General features: G+C 44.5%; 1 protein-coding gene across 1 annotated transcript in view; it reads right to left on the bottom strand.

Annotated features, from left to right (window-relative positions):
• Nucleotides 1-1,595: 1,595 nt before the first annotated feature.
• RAB11B (RAB11B, member RAS oncogene family) overlaps nucleotides 1,596-11,645 on the bottom strand; it is a 29,648-nt gene continuing 19,598 nt past the window's right edge. The window contains 3 exon segments of the mRNA XM_073324599.1: nucleotides 1,596-6,787; nucleotides 9,157-9,237; nucleotides 11,077-11,270. Coding sequence (XP_073180700.1) covers nucleotides 6,642-6,787; nucleotides 9,157-9,237; nucleotides 11,077-11,270 — 421 coding nt within the window. The 3' untranslated portion in view covers nucleotides 1,596-6,641.

Genomic DNA, 11,645 nt, shown 5'->3' with positions numbered 1-11,645 from the left:
TACTTTTCTCCTTCAAAAGAAGGGTGGGATGAGGAGAGAAGTAGGAAATTACATATGTTTTGCCCCTGTGTGTATCATTGTGATACAGTCCTTCACTTACATGATCACATACTTCCCTTCCCCCACTGCCTGTACCCCACTGCTTCATTCAGGGCATAGGATGGATACATAAGGGGGCATTTATAGTACAGGACAAGGCAGGGATTTATAGACTTGTTCAAATCAGTTGGAACTGAATATAGCTTTAGCTCTACACCCATTACAAGTTAGAACAGTCCAGGGCAGCTCAGATGCTATGGCTGATTGTTGCTACATTAGCTAGCCATGCAACTCCGATCAGGAGCTGTGGAAGCTCCCTAAAAGTGTGGAGGTAACCAGTGCCTGAACCATGGCCCTGTCCCCCTGCACCACCCCCACCCCTGAGGCCCTGCCCCTACACTGGCTCTGGCCCTACTTGCTCCTCTCCATTGCTCTCCCTTATGGCTGGTAAAAAGTGATGGGACCATGGCTCCCTGGTCTGCCCTCCCCCCTTTTCCTGTGACCCTGACTAAGATCCTACTATAGCTACTGCTAATCTCTCTTCTGCCCCAGACCTTTAGCTTTCATATTACACATTCATTAATACAAGATTTCACTTAACAAAAATTGTGGTCATTCTGCATATGGTTAAGAAATTTCAGTCTGTCTTGTGCCTCAAAGAGCGCCAGCCCTTCATGCAAATTTCAGACTTGCCTAGGGGGAATCTCCTCTGATTGGCTGCTCTTCCTCTGAAAGTAGGGAGCCAGCCTATGACAGCTACTGCCTGAGCCTAATAGAGCACACCCCCCTCAGGGGCCCATAGAAATTTTGTATAGGGGAGGAGAAAGCACAGCCAAAGCCACCTTCAGAAAGAGGAAGCTAGCGGCTCCCTTCCCTCATTGCGTGTGACCAGGCCTGGGAGGCTGAAGACGCAAGCCTGTTAAAGCTGACCACCATCTCAGATCTGGGAGATGTACACAAAGAACCTGGAAAGTGCCCCCATCCTCCCAGAGGGGTGAAAGGATTTTCACAGCTGCTGGAAGCATACAGGTGTGCTGGAGAGCAACAGGTTAGATATCAGGGATGTACATGCACACAAAGTTGACATGGGAGTGGGTGGGTACCCTTGATGATGGTTTGGGGCAAAGGCTGGAAGGACAAAGCTAATTGATATGCACCACAAACTCCATAACTACTAGGGAATTAGGATGGATAGAGGGCGGAAGCAGAGAATTCATTAACTGGCATTTTGAGGAAAAACAGGGAGCCCTCCGCTACATCAGGCAGCACTTCTTTTAGCTTATATAAATTTGGGTAGCTCTTTATGGTCTGTTTTTGGCTACAAGAGGTTGACACATACGGATTTTGGAGAAGCAAAGTACTGGGATCAATGTGTGTGAGACAATACACTCACTCAAAACAAGCCAAAAAAGGCTCCAAGCTTTCAGGCCCTCTTTATCCATTTAAACAAAAAAATTTTTTTTTTTTAAAAAAAAAGTTACCTTGCCAGTTCCAAAAGCAACAGATTCCCATCTTATTCTAAGAATGTTCAGAACAAAATAAATTTACACATGCAATTTGGTTTGGCAATCTTTATATCCACAATACATAATCATGCACAAAAATCAAGTGATGCATATATATATTTACAAAGTGAATTGCACTTAACTGAACACATTAACCATGAGTAAAAGTAGGTGAAAGGAACCTCTTCTCAGTTGCATAAAGGTCCAGTGTTACATCCCACAAAGCCGGATCGACTACACTCTACCAAAAAGAAGAGGATAGTGTAAATAACTGTAATGAAGCAGCCTTGGAGATCACAAAATTTTTCTAGAAATAGCCCACTACTCATCATTCTGAACTACAAAATTCTACATTACAGTCCTGTTAAGGTTCTCTTCTAGAAACCATGAGAGTCCAAGCTCAGCCCTTACGGGCTGTAGATCAGTTCAGGACAATTTCAGCCTTCACTCCAAATTGCCTCTTTAAAAAGAGCAGGTCCTTAGTGTAGGTTCCTTTATTGTTAGGAAGGGGGGGAAAAAGGCCTCAGTAGGTGCCTATGAAACACTGAATTAGGTCTGTATTTGTCTACTGAGATCAAAATGTCTAAGGAAAGTATTCTTCCTTTATGCTCGGAATGGAGACTCTCCTATCACAGGAGAACAGACGGACACACTTTCACACCACTGACAGATCAAGGCCATGACTGCATTCTGTGCCCACAGGGCTAGCCCACAAATCAAAATATTACTGGCCAAACAGAGAAGCAGATTCGCAAAGCAAGTTGGCTTCTTTCAATGAGTGACCTGTTCAAATAGCAAAGGCACAGACCTGTCCTCAAAATCAAGATGGCAGCCTAACAATTCCAATTGAAAGGGCAGTTGTCTTGCAGTGTGAAGCTCTCTCTTGATTTATATTTCCCACTTTGATCTTTTTTAAAATGGACAAATATACTCGGTCTTTTCCCACAGGCTGGGGGTTCTGTAGAGGGAGCTGACTATACGTGGTGCCCCGATATAGCTCTGATGAGCTGTGGGGGGAGGAAAGAGGAAATCATATTCCTTTCCCCTTTGCAAACACTTCTACAGCAGACAGAGTCCTTTTAACAAAGGGATTCAACAATTACAGCAGACAGCCATTGTGAAGTTTTGCAATAACAATTTTAGTGATTTAAACTTTCCACTGGACCACAATTGCTTGCTTTGCACATCAGAGGTGAACTCCAGAAAGACAGGCTGAATATCTTTCACTGAACTCAGTCATGTAGGCAGTTACTGAGACTTCCCCATCTGAGACAGAAACGACTGAGATTTAACAATAGAGACCCCTGCTCAGAATAGGATGAGCCAATATAATGAGGTTCTACTGTGCATGTGTTCAGTAACGAACACCCAATGTTTGTCAGTTTTGGTCTTTTGCCTCCTCTCCAAAACATCTTCAATAGACAGTGATTAGCTAGTTATTTAACTACTAAAAGATGCTGCTATCATGGCCCCATCCAAGGCAGAAATAAATTTAAAGTCAGCAGGGAGCTTCAAAATGGAGACAACGACCAGACCATCCACACCAGATGGTGGAAGACATTTTTAAAGTTAGCTTTAACTAACTTTAGAAAGCTAACACTGTTTGTTTGCAGTGTCTGGGTGAAGCAGGAGCTTGGGGAACAAGCTTTGTGAAGATTTAACTTTAACTCCCACAGAACTGGTTTGCTTCCTTGAGCAGACAGACAGCTTTCTGTAAACAAAAGTTTTAATTTAGGAGACAAATTTTGCTTTCAGTGACATGCAAATGCCCCCATTGGAGACAAGTGACTAAGGGCAGAAGTGTACCCCTTCTTGTTTTTCCTTGCACTACAACTTTGGGATATGGAGCTAATGAGGTTATGCCAGGGACTCCTATGAAATTATGCTGCAGCTAAGATGAGCTCAATTTTTTCATGTCAAGAAAGTGCACACTACTGCACAGCTTATTGGAAGGTTTGTTCTAGCTACTCCAGGTCTGACTATCAGAAAGCTTCCTTTGAATTCCTTCGTCCAGCTCCCCTCTGCATGGGCTCCAACAGCAGGCACCTGTAATGCTTTCTAATCACTCTACCTTTCAGAAGCGTATGGGATTGGCATGGGGGAAGAATCAAGGTAGTTTAGATTACAGGGTAACCCCATTAAGGTTTCCTATCTGTGCATGGGAAGACATTTAAGAGTGAATAAGACTTAAGACTACAGTAAGTGCCCTTTCTCTAGTGCTAATGGCCTCTGGCATACCTTAGGCAAAATCATCTCATCCTCACAGGAGGGGGAAGAGTTTTGTGCTCTGCTGACTTTGCAAACAATTGCAGAACAGGCTCTGGGAAACAGTCCAGACCTAGTCTAACGAAGCAACCAACCACTGCAGACAAAAACTTCATGTCACGTATGGGCTGGAGTGCAGCCAGAAAACTAAGGGTAGGTCGACACTGCCCATGTTACAGCATGGCCGCGGCAGCGCTGTGATGCGGGCAGTGTAGTCCCACTTTATCACCAGGGGAGAGCACAACTAAGCAGCTCATGATGCCAGGACCTCTTAGGGCAGGTGGAAGTAGCACAGGATCTCTTCAGTAAGCAAGACAGTCGGTTGTACTTGAGCCCTGGACAAGGATGGTTTATTAGGGCTTTGAGCCAAATCCTAGAGCTCTGCACGAATCCCAGGAGTAAAATGTTTCTATTCCAGAGCCTAGGAATGTAACCAATTATGACACCTACTCTTCTCTCAACTCTTCTCAAACTAGCCAGAAAAACCCTCACCAGCTAACAAGAGGAGAGGAAGGTGAAGTTCATCTTTAGAAACAAAGGCTTTGCAGGATAATCACAGTATTAGTAAATTACCCTGAACTAAGGCCTCTTAACAGCACAATTCTTCCTCATGCCATCGCAAGTACTCAGGGACTGCTCCCTACTCCTTTACGTAAAGCGTTCTGTTGATAGAGCTCTTAAAAAAAAAAAAAAAAGAGAGAATCCAGCTCCAAGAGCGGCTGCCTGGAATATTTTCAAACCTTTGTGAGAATATTTAAATATATTATGCATGATGTGCTTCCCCCGCCAGCCTCCAAATACTAACTGCAAGTCACACAATGGCTCAGACACACCAGAAGGGTTCCAGTTCAGGCTTGCTAGGAATCCTGTTCTCAGAAGGTTATTAGTGATAGTGTCATGTGCTGAGAGTGCTTCCAGCACTGGGAGTTTGCTGGGACAGCACCATCAATTCCCAGGAGGGATAAATACCTTCACCATGAGATGGGGATTGTTCACCTAGAGCATAATCCCACAGCCTGAAATGAACCCTAGCCAGTGACTGCAGTGAATGTGCTAGAAAACAGGTTAAATTTAAAGAATTTATGTTAAACTATAAAGTACTAAGACCATGTGATTGCTTAGTTTAAAACTCTGGCCTTCTATTTGTAAAATTCAATGCATTTGGCTGGACATCTTATAAAGAAAAGCCATCAGAGTTAACTGCCCTTAATTTTATTACATAACCAGATACAAAACAGTTGAGACTGGAATGTCAACTCCACCCCCACCCCCCAACCCCAAGCACACAATGTAGTTTCAGATTCACTTTGTAACATAAAAAGCTCAACAACTCACTGACATGCAAGGTAGGATTTGTCAAGTGAGGCATGGACTCGGAATTTGGAAGCAAGTTGCTTTAGCTAGCCTCCCAAGAACAGCTGGTGCTCCCAACGCCTCATTTTGATCATTTCACCTGGGATTCTCTTTCAACACAACACTGGTTACTGCAAAGACGTAACAGTATTAGAGCTGGTGATGCTGAACCCTTCCCCACCGAGGATTTTCACAAGCTTGCAAGCGACTGACAAGTTTTGATAAAATTATTCCCATTCAACAAGTTTTAGAGTTGTTAGCCCTGCTGATGACAGATAGTCATTTGGAAATTACAACCTGCAATTCAGAAAACAGGCTAAGAGTGAAGTAGCAGGACTGTGTGTATTATGTGGAATTTTATACAGTTTAGTAGAGGTCAAGAAAAAAAATTAAGCACAAGGTCAACAGTGACAGATAATGGAAAGAAAATCCAAGATGCTACAGTTCTGCATAAGTTTTACAAAATGTATAAAGTATTGTGTTTCTCTACAACAACCAAAAAACCTTACAAGTGCAGGTATGTACATGACATGAAAATATTGCTTTACTCTCACTCAAATGGATTTAAGGATAGACCTAGTGAGAAAGCAGCATGCAAAAAAATTCTGGGACTAGAGAGGATTTCTCCTCCAGACACTGATCTACAGTATAAAATGAACCTAGTTCTATAGCTTGCAAAAAGATCTTAAAATTAATATGCTGGCACTTACTGTACATTAATGTTAATTAACAAAGCCAAGAATAAATATTAAGCCACTCCATACTGCCTGCACAGAGCTGAACAGGCATCCATCATGGCAAATAATGCATTGCAGACATACTTCATTGATCCCAAATAAAACAAATTAGAAGAGAAGAGAAGATTTCCCAGGCAGGAAACAGTAAACTGCACAGCCAGACTAACTCTGCATTCAGGGGAATTACATAATAAGTAAAGTTTTATCAACACCACTCATGTGTGCAGCCCCTAAAAACCTCACTGAGATGCTTCATCTGGACAGAAACAGAATGTTTGGTAGAATAGATATTTTCTTTTAATTTCTCCCCCATGTTTACAGAAACATATGGGGCTTTGAAAAAGTCTGACTAAGAGATAAAATGAAAACCTAAATGTAGTCATTTCTTCAGCCGTTCTAACCAAGTCCCCATACCTCCTCTCCCACACAAAAATAAAAATATACATTTGAGGAGAGTGCTTCACAGGATAACATCCAGCAGCAGATGTTCCACAACAAATATGTCTACCAGATCAGTGCCTACATTTCAAGCCCAAAAGTCATCACATTCAAAAGGGAATTTCAGAGGCAGGAGAATGTTAGCCCTACAATTAAAGCTCTAAGATGAAAGACGGGGTTTGGGGAGGGGTGTGGAGAAGAGGAACACAGGGAGTCATTGAATCACAAGAATATTTGAAAGAAGCCCACACAAGTTTCTAACTGAAGCACAGATGATGTAAGGGGCACAGACAGCATCTACAGGTCACAGGTTCTGACAGCACTGGAGTTTGTTGGATTTCTGTCCATCGGTGGTTGGCGGGACACTGATATCAACTACATTGTTGCCAGGAGACTCATCGTGTGCAGATCGATCTGCAATCTGCTTCTGTGAGACGATGCGGTAGATTTCTGTAGATGAGAACAGACTCATTAGTGAGAGCCTAGACTTAAAACACATTTGCTCCAACAAGGTATTTGCACATTCCACAGAAAAGACACTGTAGAATGTAGTACTGAAGAGTTTCAAGGGTAATCTAGTTTGACCAGCCCTGGTGCTTACCCACAGCAGACCCTTTTGGCTCAAAAGGAGGCGGTTTGCCTTGCCATAACAAGGTTTATACAGTGTTATCTAGCTAATCCCAAATCTCTTCTAGTTTAGTCAAATTCTGGTTTTGCTTAATCCAAAGCAGGGCAGAATATTAATACCCACTGACACCTCAAAGCCATTATTTTTGAAGAGTACTTTGCATTTGTCCTTATTGAATTTCATGCTATGTAGTTCAGATCATTTCTCCAGATAATTTTGAATTATAATCCTGTCCTCCAAAGCACTTGCAAGGCCTCCCACCTTGGTATCGTTCACAAACTTTATATATGTACTCTCTAAGCCAGAGGTTCTCGAACTGTGGTCTGCAGGCCACCAGTGGTCCACGAGCTCCATTCAGGTGGTCTGCGGATAGTTCCCTTTAAGGTCCGTGCCTGTTAATTAAGGGGTTTTTTTATATAGCGCTTTTATCCAAAGAGCTTTACAAATAGTTCGCTAACGGTTCAAAGTACATTTGGAAAGATCATTAAGTGGTCCGCTGAGACCCTCAGCGATTTCAAGTGGTCCGTAAAAAAAAAAAAAAAAAAAGTTTGAGAACCATTGCTCTATGCAGTTATCTAAATCACTGAAAAGTGACTGAACAGAACCAGACCCAGAACTGATCCCTGCGTCGTAACAAATCATTCAAGTAAAAAGGCCTTTTAAAATCAAATTTCATTTCACTCCTTGTGCCAGTTGCCTACCATGGTGGGCAGACAAAGAAGGGGTGTCTGCTTGGAAGTCAGTGTTCACTGCCCACCATTCTGTTCAGAGGGCCAGCAACCTCCAAGTAACAGCCGCAGCACAGAGGAAGTGCCTCCAGGCTGCTCACTGTCTGCTAGATGGCTCTGGCTGCTTCCTCTGTGCTGGCTGCTGTTGTCGCCATCTACAACCCACTCTCACTCCACTTGGGCAGCAGACAGCACCCTGAGCAGTGGAATTCAGGCAGCAGCAGCCGTTTGGAGCACGCAGCCAGAGCCAGCAAGTGGACAGTCAGCAGTGATCATGGCCCAGCCCCAGGGACAGAGGTGCTGACTGGAGATGCAGAAAAGGACAGAGCTGGGAGAACAAGAGCAAAGGGTTGGGGAAGCCAAGCAGAGGGTCTGGGAGCAGGGCAGCAGGAGTGTTCTCACCTTGATACAGAGGAAGACTGGCATTGTGTGCCCTCCTCCTTGCTGGGAGGGGATCCACTTTTGGTGTCTGTTTCAGATGGGTCCCCCAGACATAAAAGGATCTTGAGAGGCTAATTCTCTCCCAGGACAAGGACAGCCTGCAGGATGTTTTGTGTGTTCCTTTGTTTTGTTGTATGTAGCCCATCCTCCACTCCCCCATAAAGAAAGCAGCGATGACCATAAACTACAGGGAGCTCAAGCCCTAACAGACAGTTCCCTATCCACAAGAGGGCAGGGCTGAGACAGCAAGAGCAAGGGGGCTGGGAGAAGCTGAGCAGGGGCAAGGCTAAGCTAGAGGCTGCCCCACTCCTCCTTTTAAATGGGTCTCCACAGCCCTGTATGACAGCATGTACAGTGCTAGTGTGGATGGATTTTCTTTTTTCTTTCATGTTTGAATTAAAAAACATTGAAAGATTCAATTAAATTCAGATTAAATTTAAAGACAGTGGTGTATGTATGCATTGGCACACTCAGTGTCTTTCTACCATCTTCTATACAAAATGGTGAGCCCAAGAAAACATCACATGCCCGAGTTCAAGCAAAATCCAAATCCAGCCCTTAGTGTCCCAATTTAAAATAAAATAATAAAAAACACAGCAAGAACCTCTCTGTTCATCGGTATCCATCAGCAGCAATTGCAAGGGCACAAATCCCTTCCAGGTCATCTTGGCATTACAAACCAGCAAAAAGGCTTCAGAAGTTAACTGCTGTCCCTAACGGTCTGTCTCCACTGTACCCATCATCACGTAAGACTCAAGTCTTCTATCCAGCTGGTAGGTGCCTTTCCTATCAAGCAAAACCAGCAAGGAGTACTTGTGGCACCTTATAGACTAACACATTTGCCCAAATAAATTCGTTAGTCTCCAAGGTGCCACAAGTACTCCTTGTTGTTTTTGCTGATATAGACTAACATGGCTACCACTTTGAAACCTTTCCTACAGAGGTTCTCATTAGCTTTTCCCCATGTAAAACCCTTTAGTGTGTCGTACTGCAGACATGCAAGCCAAAAAGCAAAGCGATACCTGTGAGGATGTTCTTGAAGGCTTCTTCTACATTTGTGGAATCCAGGGCAGAAGTTTCAATAAAAGATAAGTTATTTTTTTCTGTAAAAAGGAACAGATCATTCAGTTAAAGACTTTAGCAGCACTTTTGAATTACAGCCCTTAGCTTCGACTTCTTGGTTTAGACGGCCCGGACCCCAGTCTTGTTTTCTGTGAGAGAGGGGAGACTCCATTACTTGCTCAAATGGATTTGGCACCTCGTTTTATTTAGCTATAGTCCTATTAGCAGTAGCAATCCGCCAAGTCGGAGCACATCTCCCTCCTTTCAATCCCTCTTCTGCCAAGCAACAGGGTCTCCTGCCCTGCCCTGCCCGCTATTATTCCTCTGCAGTCGCCAACAGCCGTTTGACACGACCAGTGTGATGCAGCTCCCAGCAACACAGAAGTGCCTCTGAGCAATAGCACAGGCACAGGTCATGTAGATGAGTAACTGCAGGATTCACCCTCCCTCCACTCCCAGAGGGACTGACTTGGAAAAAGCAGGACTTCAGGGAATTATTGGATGTGGGATCACAGGAGACAGCACACTAGAAAGGGCAGGAAACAATGAAACAGGAGTGCCCAGGGATGGCAGGTTTGTATAATTTTTGGTAGTACCCAGAATGGGTCCAAGTGCCCCCCCCCCCCCCCGCCACCTGCCTAAGGCTCTGGGAGGGAGTTTGGGTGTGGGAAGGGTGTAGGAGGGGGTTTAGGGTGCAGGCTCTGGGCTGGGACAGAAGGCTGGGGTGCAGGGCTGCAGATGAGTTTGGGGTACAGCAGGCAGGCTGCCCCCGGGCTGGGAGGGCCAGAGAGGACTCACCTGCAGGGGGAAAAGGGGGGGCTGCCATGTGCCTCCTCCTCCTGCAGGCGCAGCAGCCGCCCGAGCCTGCCTCCAGCGCCGCTCCCTTGTAGCTGGCAGTGGCAGGCGAGGGAGCACAGCACGGAGTGGCGGGGCAGCTGCCTGCTGCCTGGGGCGGGCAGGTACGCTTGGGGAGGCATGTAGGGGCAGCAGGCGGGGCTGGGGGAGAGACCCGGCCCCTAACATTGGTGGAGCCGGCCCCTGAATTTGTTGGAGCCCAGGCACCACAGACCCACACAACTCGCCACCCCTGGGACTGCCTTCCCTCCACAGAGGTCATGTACTACTGCCACCATCAATGTTTAAATGCTACACATACGATGCTACAGTACTGCCTGCCAAAATGTGAGACCTTAGATTGGAAGTCTGCATTGCAGACCCCGCCCCATCATTAACTATGATCGAACAGCTGAGGTAGAAGCTGCAGCCTCTCATTCCATATCGCTTTCAGTAGCACATGCAGGGGAAAGACCCATTTTGTCTCTTGAGATTTGTGACTTGTTCAGTTACATTGTGTTAGCCAACACCAAGGCAGGGAGGGTTTTAAACCATTTCCACAGCCAAAGGTAAAGCTCTGTTCAACCCAAATGTTTCACTCTTTAGTGAATGTAATACTCAGAGAAAGTTTAGTTTTTTGGTGTTTTATGTTCTTCTTTATTCATCCCCCAAGATCCTTTGACACTGGTTTTTACATCAGCAACATTTTTCATCCTGATCTTTGTTACTCTTCCCAGACGGACAAGAGTCTTCAGATATCAGGCAGCCCAGGGACAGGATCACTACTGGTTTGCAAGACATCTTCCTAGCTCTGGGTCTCAAAAGAGTTTAATCAAACACTGTTGTTCAACCTTTCAGAGCACTTTTTCCATTGGCTTTTTTTTTTTTTTTTTTTTTTTTTTTTTAATATCACATCACCCCTTAAGTCAGAACTTCCAAATGGAAGGCTGCCCCTTGTCTGAGATGGAGTACTTGAGTCTGCTACACACCATGTGCTGAAGTTAAAACACTGCTTAACAGATAAAACACACACACAGTCCACAAACCTGCAAAAGCCCGGGCCTCATCGGTGGGCACAGCTCTCAGATGGCGCAGGTCACTTTTATTTCCCACCAGCATGATGACAATGTTGTTGTCTGCATGATCCCGGAGCTCCTTTAACCAGCGCTCGACATTCTCGTAGGTGAGATGTTTGGCAATGTCATAGACAAGGAGGGCCCCAACAGCACCACGGTAATAGCTGAAACCATAAAGAATACACTGCGTTAGACGGTATTCAGCTCACGGATCTACAGAGAAACATTTCAGTTAGTTTTTCTATTTTAATGTTTATTTTCAAAAAAGGGCACTAAGGGTTTGTTTTTTTCTTTAAAAAGAGAAAAGCGAGTTTCAACTTTAAAAATGGGATTTTCAGAAAACTGAAATGTATTTAACAAAACGCTGAAGATCTGGAGACTGTTTTAAGCAGGACATATTAGCAGCATAAAGGGAAACTCACTATCGTTTCAAAGAATAAGAAACAGGAGACTTCTGTTCAAAAAAGTTTTGCTGAGTTTATGTAATAGAGCTTTCCACATACATACAGAGAAGGTGGAAGTTGCCATACAAACTGTAA

This window comes from Lepidochelys kempii, chromosome 25 (genome assembly GCF_965140265.1).
Source record: "Lepidochelys kempii isolate rLepKem1 chromosome 25, rLepKem1.hap2, whole genome shotgun sequence".
NCBI classification, from domain to species: Eukaryota; Metazoa; Chordata; order Testudines; family Cheloniidae; genus Lepidochelys; species Lepidochelys kempii.
This window is presented reverse-complemented; position numbering and strand designations above follow the sequence as displayed.